General features: G+C 40.0%; 2 protein-coding genes across 2 annotated transcripts; both read left to right on the plus strand.

The window, feature by feature from the left end:
- The first annotated feature begins 1,581 nt into the window (after nucleotides 1-1,581).
- Nucleotides 1,582-9,858, plus strand: LOC311489958 (uncharacterized protein). Its single transcript, XM_084547272.1, has 7 exons — nucleotides 1,582-1,913; nucleotides 3,423-3,567; nucleotides 3,656-3,751; nucleotides 5,553-5,697; nucleotides 5,807-5,952; nucleotides 6,126-6,265; nucleotides 7,349-9,858. The coding sequence occupies exons 1-7, from the start codon at nucleotides 1,814-1,816 to the stop codon at nucleotides 7,495-7,497; spliced, it is 921 nt and encodes a 306-aa protein (XP_084403398.1). The 5' UTR covers nucleotides 1,582-1,813; the 3' UTR covers nucleotides 7,498-9,858.
- Nucleotides 9,859-12,662: 2,804 nt separating this feature from the next.
- LOC311489608 (actin-related protein 2/3 complex subunit 5-like) lies at nucleotides 12,663-17,804 on the plus strand. The gene is made up of 4 exons (XM_084546754.1): nucleotides 12,663-12,950; nucleotides 15,064-15,137; nucleotides 15,932-16,108; nucleotides 17,115-17,804. The coding sequence occupies exons 1-4, from the start codon at nucleotides 12,812-12,814 to the stop codon at nucleotides 17,175-17,177; spliced, it is 453 nt and encodes a 150-aa protein (XP_084402880.1). The 5' UTR covers nucleotides 12,663-12,811; the 3' UTR covers nucleotides 17,178-17,804.
- The last annotated feature ends 541 nt before the right edge of the window (nucleotides 17,805-18,345 follow it).

An 18,345-nucleotide genomic window follows, 5' to 3' on the forward strand; every position in this document is an offset into this window, starting at 1 on the left:
ACAACAAATATCTGGGAGTCCACTAAGACAATCAACTTGACTGGACTAAACACATGAGAAAGGTCAGAGTCATCTGTCCTTTCTCTGGAGACTCAGGGCCTTCAGTGTCTGCAGAACCATACTGTAGATGTTCTGTCACTTGGTGGTAGCCAGCGTCATCTCCTACACTATAGTGTGCTGGGGCAGCAAGGTGAACACAGCTGATGCCAACAGACTCAACAAGCTTATCAGGAAAGCTGGCTCTGTCCTGGGAGTGGAGCTGGAGTCTTTGGTGTGTGCTTCTCACTCCCTGCCCACCATGCTGAGGTATCTGCTGAGACTATTGGTCCAAGGCAGAATGCCAGAGGACGTCTTTCCTACCGATGTCTGTTAGAGTATAAAACTCCTTCCCTTTCTGTGGGCAGGAGAGTTAATTTGTTCAGAAGTAATGCAATACCTTTTTATTACTGCTCGTATTTCTTACTGTTTGTAAAATGGCTTTGTATGTTCATTTTCCAAACTTGCTGAAAAGCAAATTGTGACAATATTCTAAACTGTATTGTTTGAGGCTATTGTGTTGAGTTGGCGTATTTTAATAAAACGGGACTGGAATTATTCGTTGAATTAGCAGGGCTTCTGTGACTTTATTTCCATATGAGCTGAGTTCTGCTCAAGGTTTCTTCCTGGTAAAGGGAGTTTTTCCTTAGTGCTTGTTGCCTTAGTGCTTGCTCTGGGGGTTACAAGACAGGTTTTGTAAAGCCTCTTGGGACAATTTGTCTTATTATTGATGCTATATGAATTGAATTAAATTGAATTAAATTGAATTAAATTGAATTGAACTGAACTGAACTATCACACAAACAGAAATGTTAGAAATTTAGTATTATTGAATGTAATAACTCAGTCCCCACATACTAAAACCTATTCATACAAAGAAAACCCCCATTTCCTGCCTTTATTGTTCGCCATGTCAATAACATAGCATGGCATATTATATGATATCAGAGGTGTTTAAAGTACTTGAAAAAAATAACTAAGTAAAAGTACAAATACCATAACTGAAAATGACTTTTAAAAGTTAGTCACCTATAAGAAAACCACTTGAGTAAAAGTCTTAAAGTAGCTCACATTAAATGTACTTAAGTATCAAAAGTATCTTGTGAAAAAATATACTCAAGTATCATAGGTACAAGTACAAGGAGATGGCAGGAGATGCTGTCGGTGTGGTAACGTCTTCCGTGTCTTCCTCATCAGCGTTAAGGTATGTTGTTGATGTCCGCCGCCCCGCGCATCCCGCCCTTACCTCTAAACCTCGTGAGAGTACCTTGAGAGTACCGACAAATAGAACGCCCCAGGAACGTTGTTCCTCTCGTCCTCTCAGACACGCCCATTCCAGGTAATCTTTCGATGATTAATTATATTTCTATTTTAATTTGTAACGAGTACCAAGGTGGCAAACGTCACAGTAACAGAGTAAAAGTATATTTTTAACTTTTAAATGTAGTAGAGTAAAAGTAAAAGTCCTGATTAAAAGAAAAAACAAGTAAAGTACAGATCCTCAAAAAAACTACTTAAGTAGTGTAACGAAGTACATCTACTTCGTTACTACACACCTCTGTATGATATACATTAAACCGACTGGACTCTAAACAAGAAGCGCTTGGTTTTGGTTTTGTAACGTTTGCAGGCTGGGGGCGTTTCCGCAGAGCACGTGAAGGCATCATTCGCTCAACGTGCGTTTGTGTTGGTCCGTCCTCCCTGACGGTGGATCTATCTCTGTTGAACTGCTGCAGAGCTCACACACTGTCACACACGGGGAAGAGAAAAGGCAACCATGAAGGACAACAGTTTACCCCGAATCCTTCTAATTATCTTGTGTGCGGCGGTATATGTCGTCGTTTTGGTTTTTAACGCGTTGGCCGGAGCGGGTAAAGGTGAGTGAAATAACGGTATTCAGAATGTTGGGTTTTTCTTCCCCCATGGCGCTGGTTTCTCGCTTTAAAGTTAACTCGGAGGTTCCACAGGAAATCCTCCGACACTGGCTCTTTTACATTTATCTCCGTGCATTTCGTTTTAACTTACATTTTAAGCCACACGGGGTTCGTTTTCGCCTTTAAACAGCTGCGTTGTTTCCAATCCACTTGTTACGAAACTGTTTCACTGCGGAGCCTCCTAGTTAACTAATGGTGTGTTGCCTGCTGCTTGTTATGTCGTTACCAAACAAAACAATGAAGAGTTACTTAAACGGCGATGCACGTGAGCATGTTTACCTGCTAGTTGCGTAATTTACGTAATTTAAGTTGTTGTCATGACTACAGAACAAAAGGACGTCCTGTTTTGACGTAATAACTTACAGATGTGGAAAATGTTCCTCTTGGGTAAACGGTAAAAGAAATGGTGACATAACAAGAAATAAATAATAGCCAAAACGTTCGATTTTGCTAGTGCATGAATAGTTTTATAAGAGGTGTGTTTGATCTTTTCCATCAAATATACTCGCAGATAAACTACGGTACGGTTAAAGAGTTTCTGGTGTCTCTACACCCACTGGTCCTGTTGGTGTGGAAAAAAGGAACCAACATTTAGTCATCCATGGGCAGGGTGTGGCGTAAAACTCCACTCCTAGGATCCTTTCATTTTAGAACAAGATAATAGTTATTAAAATGTCTCAAGTAGCAACTACCCAGATTTGCCTCTTGGCTATTCTCTGCCTGTGACTTGTCTTAACTCGGTACTTAGTGGTTATTGTTGCTGAGATATTCCCAGATTATCTGCATTTTAAAGCACATAAACTTTCAAGCCATTGCTTCCCATCATGTACTAGTCCACGTTTCTAACTAAACCTTGTAACCTGAACTATATAATCACTGTTTTGTTTTAGAAGCATACAAAGTAGGGGTTTTAAAAGAAGAATTGTTGTCCAATGATCTGAGTATGTCCATCCCACCACTGCTCTTAACTAGCAAACTTTTTGTGGAATTATTTTATAGTGAAACATCAGGATGGTGTTTGGTTTTCTTAAGTATACACACATTCATGCCTTTTTTTTTTGTGATCTGTGCATTCACTGTAACACTGAAATAATCCTACAGATTTGAGATCTGAGTCCTCTTTAATCTACCTAAAATAGCCCTGTTTTTCTTGAATGCCACCGTCACATTGTGGTTTAGGCTCCTTACTCATCCACCTCAGGAAGTTTTCCACAGCAAAGACCAAGGCTTAAATTAGGCAGTACGGTTAATAGATCTAGCATTTTGTCCATTTTGTGTCAACTTGTCTTTTTCCTGTTTAAACATAACAATGCCAAAAAATCCAATGCCATAAAGACTGGCACGCACTGTGCCCTGCCCAACACCTTTTAGAATGCTTCCTACCAGCTAGTCCACATCTCCGTCCCGGACATCACCAATGCTCTTGTGGTTAAATGTCTCATTTGTTTCCAGCTCCCTTCTATCAGTCAACCGGCAATGTATCCGCCCGCTTTGAGACTGGCATCACTCCAGCTGGCTGGACCTTCTCTATCTGGGGTGTTATCTATACCTGGCTCACCCTGATGGTCATTTACATAACTTCATATGTATGCAGAGGGTAAGCAAACACCATAGTAACTATTTACTGGTGCAGATTTGTCAGTACAACATGCAGCTGAAACTGATATTTCTCTTTCTGTTAATAGATCCTGGGCTCAGTGTCTGCTGCCCTACGCCTTCTATTTTAGCTGGTTGTCCAACATGATGTTGAATGTGGCATGGCTGCTGTTGTGGGACAGAGCGTAAGTCTTCAGTTTCTACTTATTCATTGAGGCCAAGAAAAAGAAATGAAAACGATTTTCCCAGGGGATAAATAAAGTAGATGGTTAAAATATCTATCTAATCTAATCTAATCTAATCTAATATAATGTACTGGTTAGGGCATCTAAGACTGAAGGGAGACTGGAAAGTTACTCAGACAAACTACAAATGAACATTAGTGGAATTTATTGGTTGCTGTTTTCTCATAGCAAGAGAATCAACGAGGCGATGGAATTAGTGAGAACAAAGCTGTGAATAAGAAAAATGGAATGTCATTGTTTCATAGGACATCCTAAAGCACAAATAAATGCATCCACACCTCAGCACGGCCCAGGGGATGGTGCTGGTTTGCAGAATTTTGTTTGAGTGCTTCTAAAGGTCACACTCCTTCAGCTCTTTATACATCCATGACGGACAGACAGAGAGAGTTATTGAGCTAGCCTGGTCTCAGGCCTTGCGAGCTGTTACTGGCTGTTGTCTTCACAGACACGGCCCAAAGAATGCAGCCCAGAAACATTCCAAACACAGCCAATTTAAGCAGAAAACCAAGGCTGCTGATACATAGACTGCCACACAATTCTGCTGGGTCATTAATGATTGTGAGGCTGACTATTAAATGAGACAATTCAGTGTTTTTGACCTACTTACTACTTATTATACAACTTAAGAGGCATTTCATACTAGCCTGTAAACACTAACAAAAAGTAATGTCCATTTTATTAAGCTCTAATAAAACTAAATTTCAGTTGCAGTCAAATGTTTTGAGACTTTTGCTCATTCAACAAGAACAGAAGACATCAAAAGTGTAAAATAACACATTTGGATTAATACAGTAAGCGTCCAGAACAAACAAAGAAAATATGGTTTAAATATTGGATCCCAGCAACCTTTTGCTCTGATGACGGATTTACACACATTTATTTTCTCAGCCAGCTTCATGAGTTCGTGTTCAGAAGCTTCTCCAACAGAAGGAGCTCCCACATATGCTGAACACTTGTTGGCTGCTCTTCGCAAACCCTCCTAGATGGGTTTAGGTCAGGAGATCAGCTCATGCATGCAAATACAGTAGAGTCGGTTCACCCTCGCTGTGTCACACCGAGATCTGCAGCTAGAAAAAAATCTCACATTTGGATTCAAACAGAATCTTAGCTTCCAACTTGTCCTGTGTTTGTTTTGTTTGGACCAAGCAGATCTTTTTTCATTGATTTATCTCAATAGTTGCAGCGGTTTGACCATGAAGGCCTGATTCATAGTCCGCTCCCAACAGCTGAGGTTGAGCTACATGAGCTCTGAGAATCCTTCATGTGGGCTCTAATCTGAACTGTGTATACTCCCCAGCATAGTTGGTGTTGGAATTTTAATTGGACACTTTTGAATGCTGTGCAATCTATAAAGATGGAAAGAATGTAGAGTAATGGATATGAACTGAATAAAAGCTATGCATGTGCAGGAAACAACCCAAATGCGAGACCAAATTCATAGCCTCACACAGTCATTTTTTTTTTTGCATCATTAATATTTAAATTAGATTCTGGACCAATGGCATTTGTTATCATCTGTAAATTGTCACTGTAGGTTAGGTCCATGATACAGGTGATGTATTGTTGTTTTGTCTGTTATTACTGACAATATCAGTTTGAAAAAGCCTCAGAGGAAGTGAATTACTCTTCCATGCAGATTTTATCCCATAAGCTATTTCCCTCATGTCCACATGTAATAAAACGTTTCACTTTTAGTCTGCTGATATGATGCACTGATGATCCCTCTCTCTCTGTCTTGCAGGTTGATGCTGGCAGCTCTGGTTGTTTTAATCCTGATCGTTCTTACCAACTTCTGTGCTCTGTTCTTCTGTTGCTTTGCCACTGATTACTATGGACTGTGGTTACAGACATACCATCGCAAAGACCTGGCCTGTCTCAGAATACTGGTAGGACAGAGCTTGGGTGTGTGTGTGTGTGTGTGTGTGTGTGTGTGTGTACTGTACGTACAGCACATAAAAGTTGTGTCTAACAACACATTTGTGTCATTATGTTCAGGTCCAGAATGGATTGGCTCTCTACACCACATGGACGTCTATTGCTTCCCTGATCAATTTCTCACTGGTTCTCCAACTGTGGGATGTGGACAGGAGCACAGCAGCAACTGTCTCTCTGTGCATCCTTTTTGCCGAGGTGGTAGCATGGTAAGCTCTGATTGGACAGAGTTCACTGACCATTAAATCACATTTAGATGAACTTCTTGCTATGAAAACTTAATCACATCACCGGCATCATTATGTGGGATCAAATTCATGGGAGCAGTGTAAAATCATCACTTTTTACAGCTGTTTGATGATTGCTTTATCTCTTTGTGCAGGTTCATTCTTGAGAACTGGGTGCTGGACCGCTGGGTGCGTAACATCCTGACAGTTTACCCGGTGGTGATCGTGGCTCTGGTCGGAAACATCTACAAGCATTTTAACCCATCAGATCCCACTCCAAATTCAGTGTTTATGGGTGAGTTTAACATCATTCATTTGTTAATAATATAACTGAACACTATGATCAGCATCAGCCCTATATCGGCCTTATTAGTAGAATCTACCATTTTCTAACATTAATACTGTACATATATATCCTACAAGGATTATTGCCACTAAGGGCAAAACCATGGGCCATGGATATAAAATGGACGTAGTGAGGTGTGATGTCTCCTGTTAGTTTGCAGCTTATGCTGTGCACCATTTAGCTGACACACTAAACACTAGCTTACTGGACACTCCACACGGGCTAACTGTAGCTACTTTAATTCCTTGTTCTACCAGGGTTAAGATCTTCAACACAAACAAACATTAAAGTTACAAAATACTGTGTTACTAGCATGGAAGCCACATCAGCTTCCCTACCCACAAAACTGTTTTTGGGTCTGGAGTTGCTCCATTGGTAACTGCTTGTGCTCCAGCAAAGACCTGTTGTGCCAATGAAATCGTTTGGACGGGCTTTATTTGGTGACAAATCCAATTGGCTACAAAAGTATTATTTTTCTTTGTATCACTTAAAACATGCCCCATAAGGAAATCCAGATGGTATGTCGCCAGACTCATACACTGATAAGAACTGAGTCTAGACTACTGCCTTTCAGCATCCTGTAAAGTTAATATTAATGTAACATCTTAACTGCTAACTCCAATAGTCTGAGACAGGCTGAGTTCTGGAATTAGGAAGAGCAGCAGGTAGGTGAACACAAAGCTGTCAATCAGCGGCCACACAACAGATACGAAAGCCTTCGACAAGCATTCAAATCTGTTTATCAGTTAATTCCAAAATGGCCATAGGCATTCTTATTTCCCTAAACTAGAAAATTCAGCCATGATAACTTGTTGAAGTGGGAGAGAGAGGTTGCAACTTTTTAAAGTGGAGTCTGCATCGAGCAGGTGTTGCTGCCCTGAAAATGTACGTCCTGTTTTACTGGAAAGTGTCAGGGCAGATTATCTGCAGCTGTATCACAAGAGTCTTGTCTAAACAAATCTTGATATGGAAAAATGACACTTTAAGCGTACCTAACTTAATCATTCACGGGTCCGTTATTTGTCTTTTCAGTTGTGTTGCTGGTGTTGGCATGTATCCTGTTGATTTCCCGACTTTTCACGGTCATCTGGAGGAACAAGTACCGGCCTCTGCACTCCCTGGGCTCAGCACGGTTGATCATATCTCCCCTCGACGGCAGTAAATTCAGGATCCTGTCTTAATTGAAGCTTGTATGTCCTGTCTTGCTGCAGCCTCCACACAGACCCACCCTGATTCACATGTTCGCCAAGCCACTGACTGTTTTAAGGTCTCGTTTTAAAGTGGACCTTAACTCGTCCTGGATTTGAACAAAACTGTGTGTCTTTCAGTGGAAGAATGGAAAAGGATAGGGCTGGGTGTCTATAAATGTCCTAAATCTATTTGATTCTGATTTATATTCTTCCGTTTTGATTCAGTTTGATTCATTATCAATTCATTCAGAGATATTTCTGTTTTGAAACAATGTTACATGGGGAAAGGTTTTCACCAAACTTATATTTTCAAATATTTTTATTGGTTTCAGAGATTTGTGGTATTTCCATATTCCATATAATATTTTGCCACTTGTTGGCTCACATTTCATAATGTTTTGCTTTTGTGCAGCTCTTCTCTGTGGTCATATTTTTTAAGTCCCGACAGCGCTCTCTGATTGGAGCTAACTATACTGTGCCAATATCTCTAAGGAGAGGATGAAGGAAATGGCATTAACTGTGTTTTTGTTTTGCTTTTTTTTAAAAAATGTATTCAAAGATTTTTTGAATTGAGATCTGATCTATCAAATGAATATTAATTTGGATTAGAAATTCTAAATCAAAATCCCAGTCCTAGTAAAGAGTCAATGGGATAATATGAGGTCAAGCAAGCACTCTCTCCTTTCTGACAAGAATCACATTTGAAACACTTTCTTTTTAATACTGATATACTACTACAAATGTTTACACTACTTTCCATTATTAGTAATGTCTAAAGTGAAGGAGTTTTTGTTCACAGCACATGCTTGTAGTTTGATTGGTAATTCTTTATTTTGATACTTTAAGGCTGGCCTAATTATTGCACTTTTAACCACTCTGTATATCCATGCTTTGGCATAGACTATACTCTATGCCGTCAATGAATGATGATTTTATTACAGTTAGGTTTGGAACTCCTATTGTATTTTATATTCTTAATGCTTTGTATTTACAAATTAAAGCTTCTTCAAATCCAATAGAATTGACATGACAAATGCATGATAAATGAGTCAAGTGCGTTTCTCTGTTATACAAGTATGAGAGCAATTATATCAACAGGCTTATGTTAGCCATATTGCTCAATATGTAGTTGTCATTCTTGTGGATTTCTGCCTTGCTCTGACTGTCACAGTGCCTTATCTCCTCCTCCCCCACACTGAGACAGTAAAGCATGACTTTCATGCATTGCTGGAAACCTTTCAGTCATCAACAGGAAGCAAATGCAGCGAGGTAGAGGTTCTTCTGCTCTGCTAACACTTTGTTATATTAGCGGCCTAGAGACTGAGCACGACGTTTAAGAATTAAAACACTACATTCACAATGGGAGCAAAGTGTTGCGCAAGACATGAAACTAACCACATATGGTCAAGTCCGTTCTTCTGTATAACTGCTACTGAATCTTCCAGCACTCCGTTGATCAGTGACGCTGTCCAGTTAAAGTTAGTTCGGATGAAAAGAATATTCAGTTTGGATTTCATAGCTCTCTTCAGTAATGATGACCATACTATCTGAATCTTGTGCAGTCTCTAATGAATACAGCTTAGTTCTTGGGCACAGTAAAACATTAACTTCAGTCTCTGGTGGTACCATCCTTTCCAATTCCTCACAAAGAATTTCCTGTAGTTTATATTTGGCTGTGGACATGGCCACTGTCGCTTCCTCCAAGTATTGTAACGTTGGAGATTGGCACTCACCACTGCAACATAGCAACAATGACTAATCAAGAAAATAAGCACTTTCTGCATCTTTACAATAAAGCTTCATACATAGTATTCATTTTCCCCAGAACAGGCCTTGGCTTCATGGTATGTTAACTCTATGAGCACCTCTGGGTTTTTCTGTTTGTCCACAAGGAACACAAAATGATTTTTTGACTGGATCCAGACATCACATTTCAGTTTCTCCTCATTCACTTAGATTCCTTGATTTTGTTTCCCTTCTTAGTTACTTGAGTGACTTTCCATAATTTTTTGACATTTACTGGATATACTACAACACAGAGGAGGTATCTCTGGTATATTGACTTGGTTTCAGACATACCTCAACTGTAGATTTTTTTCAGTGTTATTTATCATGTGTCTTCCTATGCTGGGTGGTGTGCCCCAGGGGTCAGTCCTGGGACCAATTCCGCTACACAGGCAGGGAAAGAGGACTACAGATTAGGCAGGTTTGGATTAGCGGAGAGGTAGACCTGTGTGTCATCTGCATAACAGTGGTAACTGACAATTCCGCAACTACAGATAGTCCAGAAAACAGCTGCCAGTTTACTTACTGGAACTTGTGGCCTCGTCCACATCACCCCAGTACTGGCACCTTTTCACTGGCTACCAATAAAATGTAGGGTTGCAATCAAAATCCTTTAAGGCACTACGCAACCGTTCCCCCAGTTTTCATCTCTGATCTTTCAACTCCATACCCTACTGCTTGCCAAATCCGATCTCATCCTATCTTGGCCTAAAGAAACTAAAGAAACCAACCTCCTAATAAGCGTTCACTTACAGTATATAGACAATCCTCATTATATTTTTTTAAAGCACTTTTGAAAGTGTTACAAAAGTGAAACAGAAAGAACCAAAGCAGAACTGATGCCACTGTCCAAGTTTGCATCAAATTAACATCCCTTCTTCCTCTGTAAACCTTATACCACTGTTTTTCACCACATGCTGAACTTGCAATCCTGAGAAAAAGGGAACAAGGAAAGCTGAATAGATAGACTGCTGTGTTTGAGATGAGAAGTACGCAGACATCAGTAAAAGGTTCGGCCTCATTCCAGCAGCAGCAGGAGGAGGCAGTGAAACAGGCCGAAGATTACCATAAATGGAGGAAATAAACAAACACTGTAAAACACACGCTGCTCTGAACAAGCTTACAAACGCTGAGTTGAATACACTCACATTTTAATGCAGTTTTCTAACATCAGTCAATAAGTGGCAACAGGCCAAGACAGACTGCAACAGAATCCCCAACTGTACAGAACTGAGAGAAGGTTTTATTGTGTATTTAGCCTTAATCTTTATTTGTATAATGGATTTTGACTGAAACATACAGTACAGACTGTCCATTGTAGTACAAAGAAGTGGCCATGTATATGGAGACATAATGACAAAGGGTTATATATAAAAGAACTGGGTGGCATTACCAGTGATAGTTGAACAGTTTAATTGTATTTGGGGCCAAACATCTAATTTTAATTCCAGAGACTATTCCAAATAGGTTAATACATCCATGGGCACAGAAACTGCAGTATGCATATGTTTTGTAGTGGAAGTATTAAAATGGCTGTAAAGGGGTGATATTAGGAGTTCTTCTGAGCCTTAAACCCAAAAGAGCTCTGTAATAATCTCAAGTGATGTTCCCTCAGTGAGGGTTGGTGGACTGCTAAGAAGTAAATATTACTACCCAGACATGAAGTGACCAGTGAGATCTGAGACTCTGAGACACGGACCACAGACAAACAATGTAGTAAGAACAAAAAAGTGCAAAATAGGCTGATTTCATGAAGAAGTGGTTGGGGAAACAAAAACGAAAGATAGAAGTAAAAGGTCTTGTTTATATATGTATATATACATATATATATATATATATATATATATATATATATATATATATATATATATATATATATATAGTACCCTTTCTACCTATTGGTACTCAAGGCACTTTATAGTTACATCTACCCATCTGCTCACACAAGCACACACACATTCACATACCATTGCCACACACTGGTTCGGTGTCTTGCTCAAGGACGCTCCGGCGTGTGGCACATTCCAGGGATCAGACTGCTAAACCACTGTGTGAACAACCAGCTCTACTGAGCCACAGCCGTCCCTTAGCATCATGACAGAGTTCTGACATTAATCATTAACATAAACTCATGTATACATTGTTAAGTGTGAGTACCAGAAGAACCTAAGTGACAGTCACTAATTTCATAATCCATCTGTTGTGATGTTACACATTAATGTAAACCAGAGCACCAGAGCAGCACATACTCATCTGAGTTTGATTTTAGTATGTAATGAGCGCCCTCTTCATTACTCTCTTGCTGTGCCAAAACACACGATATGGATTGGAGATTTTGTAATTTATATGCATATGTAAGATATAACTGCACAAACACAGATTGAATAATTGATGTTGTTTCTGCTATCATTTGCTGGGTTGATAGCTGCCTCTCAGCCGGTACTGATGAAGGCCTGTCCTGCAAAAGAAACACATGCTAGTTTGGCTATTTAAACATTTTTAATTGTGTAGTTTATGTTACCCTTAAGACTGACATGTGGACATACTGTAGGTTTGTGTAGTGTTGGATGATGAAGATACAGTATGCTTTTTTTTTTCAGCTGCTGTGTCTACATGGTTTTTAGACACAGTAACTATTAAACATTGTGGGCTGTACCACGCGTTTGATTAAAGGGGGGCGTATAGCCTGCATTCAGATTTCAAACAGAAGAAAATATTTTTTAAAGCAATGTGTTTTTTAAGTAAGGTCATTTGGGGCCAATGTGCAAATGTGAATAATGATATGAATGCAGCTTGCTTGTTGGTATTTGGTGTGGATGAACCTTCCTGTGTAATGGTAGGGCTTGAGTGTTAAGCTGTGTTTTTGCGCCCTCTGGTGGTCAGGATTTAAACATCTAAAAGTCAGAGGTGCCGAGTTCAGTGCAGACAAGGATGAGTCGAGACTGACCTGGACATTAAAGTTTTTCATAACAGTCTGGGGGTAGTTTGTAGTTCACTTGTAACTGAGTGCTGGATTTCACCGTTGTGGTTATGGCTTTTAAACACTGAGGAACAGATGTACACTTTGAACTGCAGAAATCCCTAAAGTTCGTGTTTTATTTCTTTTCCAACACAAAACAAACGTTTTGATTCCACTGCAAATGACTATTTAAATGAAAACACAGAGCCCTGATGTAAAATGCACAGAAAATGAAATATTCTATAGGAAATATCCCATGGACTTTTGACCAGTGGAAGGAGTTGGATGTGTCGTCTTCATCTCCATACATAGTAAGGTTCATAGCCTATGAGGAGCGTCTATGAAGCCAATTGCACTGCACAGTAGAGGGCGCTAATGTGACAACACTGGACACCAGTCGACCACATCGCCCGAAAGATCTGAGAAAGAAGAAGAAGAAAAGCAAGTGCGGAAGTGGGAAGTAGGACGAAGACAGTCTGCAAAGTGGACTGCGAATCTGCTTGTTTCTGCTATCCTTAAAGCCTGATTTTTCTTTTAACCGTCTTTTTCGTCGCATCCAGAATGTCTAAAAATACAGTGTCCGACCGCTTTAGGAAAGTAGACGTAGATGAATACGACGAGAACAAGTTTGTGGACGAGGAAGACGGAGGAGAGAACCAGGCTGGTCCGGATGAAGCAGAAGTAGACGGTCTGCTCAGACAATATCCTTTAACTTGGTTCAGTGTTTTAACAGCTCAGCCATCAGGTGCATATGTACGTGTCTGGACCGGTGTCGTGTAACAAGCTCAGCGCCGTATGGAAGTCGGAATATGGATTGAACATTAGTGCTTTTAATAGTTTTTTTATATATTCATAGACGCTTATGTGGCAGTCAATCAAAATTGAGGCATATTTGACGTGTTTGTAACCGATTCAGTGATGTTAGCTGCTAATTTCCGTTGAGTAGCTGTCCACAAGTGTTGTTTCCGGGTGTCAGTCACAGGAGGGTGTGGTGGCCTCAGATATTTGAGCTCAGGTCGATACATGTGGATTTTAACCACGTCCCTTTTCTATTTTTGTCTCTTTGTGTATGCACAGTGCTCACAGTTAACTTTAAACTTTAGGTCTTCAGTTCATCCACTAACCTTTAACCTGATCTTCACACAATTAGCGTCGGAAATAACTATACGTTGACTAAGTAAGTGAACGCAACATTTTCTCAAAAAAACAAACTACAAGTGTTTCTCTAAAAATGCAACTCACTTCACAATACTCATATACATTATTGTGAAGGACATTTCACTGCTGAGAGTTGTTGTGTTTCAGTAAAGTTACAGGCTAACCTGTAGTTTTCACTTTTGACTGATTTTGATGAAGGGTTTCAATAGGATCAGCCAACGGCCAATTGCCGCTGATTAAATGAGGCCATTTCATAATTATTTTACAATAATAATAATAAGCTTTATGTAGAAAAGTAGCCTTACTTCTCTTATTCATCAATTGATTGATTTGTATCAAAAATGAGTGATCAATATTGTATAATCAGTCCTAAAGTCCAGCTAAACAGGATTGTTTTACAAATCTAAATCAAATCAAGCTTTATTTGTCTTGTATATACACTGATCAGGTATAGCATTATGACCACTGACGGGAGAAGTAAATAACATTGACCATCTAGTGGGGGGAAAAAATCAGAATCAGAATACTTTATTAATCCTTCAAGGAAATTGTTTTGTTGCTGTTTCTCCCCTAAAGTGAGAGTTGCAAGGTGACAGAGCAAATACAACAGAATACAAAAATATATAAAAATAAGTAAGATGCATTTAAAGTAAAAGAAACAATATTGCACAAGTATTCAGAATATACAGAGGTAAGAGGCTGCAAATAAATTAACAGCATCTGAAGTGTTGAGAGTGTTAAGAGTGATCATCACTCAGCGGGAGGAGTTATAAAGTTTGATGGCCACAGGCAGGAATGACCTCCTGTGGGGTTCTGTGGTGCATTTGGGTAGAATGAGTCTGTTACTGAAGGTACTCCTTAGACTGGCCAGTGTGTTGTGGACAGACAAAAAAAAGAACAGCCTGATCTCCAAGTAGATGCACTGGAACAAGCCTGACACAGAGGCCCCTCCCCTCAACCCATAGGACCCAAAGGCCCCAAAGGCCGCCACTAACAACAACCTGTTGCCTTGAAAAGAGCAGTTTTTGGGTCTTGGAGGGGGGGCATTAACATAGAGGGGACTGAACCAGTGACAGCCACAAAGCTGCTTCTCTGATCACTAGCTCACAGCTCCTCCCTTTTTTTATTTTTTTATTTCTTGGCCTTTGCCACTATAGAAAACCAGTAAATATCTCCACTGTGAGCGACTAGAATGAGTGAACCTATCAGAATTGTTAATGGACTATTCAGTTTCTGGGTTATTTGGAGGAACTGAATAAAGTGACATGTATTGGGGGTCAGAAGGGTACCAACATGTACCACTATGAGGTAAATCTGTAGTGCCGTAATCATACAGGTTAAACATCACTGATGCTCTTAACTTGTATGTATGCTGGGCTGTCCTGCTCAGATTTTGCTTTAACAGATAAAATGTTGAATACAGGATGCTGTCTTGTAATAAGCACAAAGCTTCAACGATTGACAGAAAATGAATTAACAAGCTGCAGCTGGCTGTTTTAAAGTGCTCTTACTGCTGTTACGGTAACTTCTGCCACCATGATAGTGAGGTGTTCCCTCATCCTGTAGTGAGACTGTACAGTTTTATGAGTTTGTGTTTATTTTGTGCACAAGTACCGCTGTCCTCTCTGTGTTTGTACCTTGACTGATGTTTTGCAAGGGGAACATGAACGGCGCTCTCCTTGCTGTGCTAAAGAACCCTCCAATCAACACCAAGAACCAGAACACCAAGGTATCCATGTGTCCATGTAACACTCCTCTCTGACAGATCTCCACTTCTTCTTGTCCCCCTTAACTGATTATTTCAAGCATTAACAAGTAAACTGGAGTGTTTTAGCAGAATTGTACATTTGTTAATCACTTATTTGACATTGTAGATTTTTAATAACTGGCATTACTTAATTTTCACTTTGACAGTAAAGAGTTTTTCTTTCTTTTTTTAAATTCTTGTCAAAATGCCAAATTATATCAACCATGTTTCATATAGGCACTGTGTATCGACAGCATTACACTGAACACTGTTTTAAGCCTGTGTTGTCATAGCTTTTAATAGCTATCTGTACTAGCATTAGAGGAAGTTCTTAAAAAGAAGAGGAAATAAGTTGATTTTGTTCAGTATCCTCCTCAGTGATGATATCAGACTGTGCATTTTAGCATGTCGTGAGAACCAATAATACATCATTGCTGCTAAGATAGTATATTACACTTAGCACCAATTAAATGCACCATATTGTACCTACACTCATTGTAAAACATCCTTCAAAAAGCACTAAAAGAACCTGTGCATGTTTGTACCTGTTTTCTCAGCAGTAACACTCCTCACAGCAGATTGTAGTGCCGTGTCCCTGGATTTTTGTCATTCCACAGTTTATTGCAGCAGATTCTGAGGCTCTGGTGTTGATGGTCCTAAATACACAACCTTCATGTTGTGCCTTTTTTCATTTAGTTCAACTCGAAGAAAATCAGCTTGTTGTTTGGTATTACAGTACAGTATCCTTCCATCTGTGTGTGTTTGTGTGTACGCAGGACCGAGCGGAGCAGCTGGTGGTCAGAGTGCTGAGCAGTTTTAAGAGCAGTGACATAGAGAAGGCTGTGGGCTCACTGGACAAAGCAGGAGTTGACCTGCTGATGAAATACATCTACAGAGGCTTTGAGAAGCCCACTGACAACAGCAGCGCCGTGCTGCTGCAGTGGCATGAAAAGGTAGCTAGTTCATACGCTCAGAAATGAAACTGGTACAAATTCAGAGTGAATCTTTCATCTCGGAACTGAAACAAAACTACAGCGCTACAGCAGATCTGTCTCGGTGGACCCTCTGCACTTTAGTGTCTGTGGCAGGTTCTGCAAAGCCAAGACCCTAGTCCTTTACCAAACAGGGTCTCTTCTTGAGGCCATCATAATTATTTCACTGAATTCGGGTCGCAGAGTTAATGCTTTACAACATGATCCATGCTGCAATACTGAATCCAAGGTGAACATTTCTTGCAGCGCCTTTATAGCATCTACTGTCAGTAATGTAACTTGTTTCTGAGTGGGATGGAATATGGTGAAATAAGGATAATGCATAAATTAGGTTGATTGTTCAGTGACAGTTTTGGATTTACGGCTTCTCCAATAATGTTGACGGAAATACCTCACAGAAATATTAAAGTGTAATACCAGCTGCTTCAAAATGATTGTATTTTGAGAACACAAATAGGTGTAAATATGTAATTTAAGACAAAAAAACATGTAGGTAGTATCAAAAAGTTGTCACCTCAAAAAGCATGTGGTCAGACTTGCAGTTGTTTTCCCGTGTTTGTAACTAGAAACTACATTTTGTGTAATGGAATGTACTACACATAACCCATCAGTGCACCATCCATCACATAAGCAACAATAACATGCTGCCCACATTGTGCCCAGTCTCTAATTGCTTCCACTATTACGTTAGATAGCCCTAGCCCTCCATTTCTGAATACACAGTCCCTCCAGATTGCAGCTATGAAATTTATAACTAAGAATGATGGATGCAAATGAGAAAACACTGTAGTCTGATCTAACTGGTTAACTTAACAATAGGGTTCAAAGACTATTTCAGTATGCATCCATAGAGATCAAGCTAAATGCAGAGAAATCTTTCTAAAATGTGGTTGTTTGTCTGAATGCTGTTTGCTGTAAACTCCTAACCTGATATCTGCCGTCCGTGTGTGTGTGTGTGTGTTCTCAGGCTCTGGCAGTAGGAGGAGTGGGCTCTATCGTCAGGGTCCTGACTGCCAGGAAGACGGTCTGATCTTCCTAAGAAGCTTCAGTCCAGCTGTAAACAGATGCTAGGCGGTCACCAAAGCTGATATTCTGTTTCTGGACTTTTATTTTTGTACTGGAGCTGAGTGTCTTCCTGATGCAGTTCTCTCCTCTGTTTGCTGCATTCACTGTGTTCGGTCACACCTCTGGGATTAAGCAGTGCTGGCAGTCAGGCAGGGAGGTGCTGGCACCTCAGACTGTCTGCGTTTGCAAGCCACGCAGAGAGACGCTTCCCTCAGACACAAAGCGGCTCCTCGCTCCTTTAGACTGCTTCTCACTGCAACATCTCTCCTCTTCTATGCTACAGCTTTCTTCCTCCTCCTCCTCCTCCTCCTCTTCGCTGGAGCTTCTGAGTCATCCAGGTTGGAAATGAAAAAGTTGGGTGAACTGTCATTGAGTGGTGTTTCCTTGCCTTTTTTTCCCGGTGCATGCTGGGACTGGATTCATTTTTACCCCAATCATTCTTCCTGAACATGCTCGTTCATTGACAGTTTGTTTTTCTACTTACACCAAAACCTCATTGACTCATTTAGCCTGACATCCAGGTTGTATTGCTTATATCAATTTTTCTATCTGAAACAAAAAAGAAAAATAAAGTGCTGAACCTAAAAGCTGACCAATAATTTGTTTGAAGCAATTTATTTCAGCTTATCTTGCGTCATATACGATTATGGATATCCCACCTTGCCTGATATTTTGAGGAATCTTCTCTCATGGTTAAAATCAATAACACACAGCAGCAGTCAAAAGTTCACTTTCTCACTGAAGCGTTTTCATTATTTTTACTGTCTACATTGTGAATGAAAACTGGAGACAACTAAAATAGAAAACTAAAATAACACGAAATTATGAAGTGGAAGAAAATGTGTGTGCGATGTGAAAATGGGATTTTATAATATTAGCCATTATCCCATCCAAGATACTTAAGCTCCTATTTAGTGTTTTTGGCAAAGCAGACAGTAAGCAGCAACACCATAGTTCATGTTGGACACACAGACTCAGGTTTATTGTCCAAACAGAAAAATGTAGTATACAGTTCCACACAGACAGCTAATCAGACACACAGGTACCAAATGAGACAGGCTGTAACTCCAGCAGTTGTCCTACTACTCTGACCCACTCCCATCAGTATACGTTGTGAAACGTGTCACTCCCTT

Source organism: Chelon labrosus, assembly GCF_963514085.1.
Source record: "Chelon labrosus genome assembly, chromosome: 6".
Classification (NCBI taxonomy): Eukaryota; Metazoa; Chordata; class Actinopteri; order Mugiliformes; family Mugilidae; genus Chelon; species Chelon labrosus.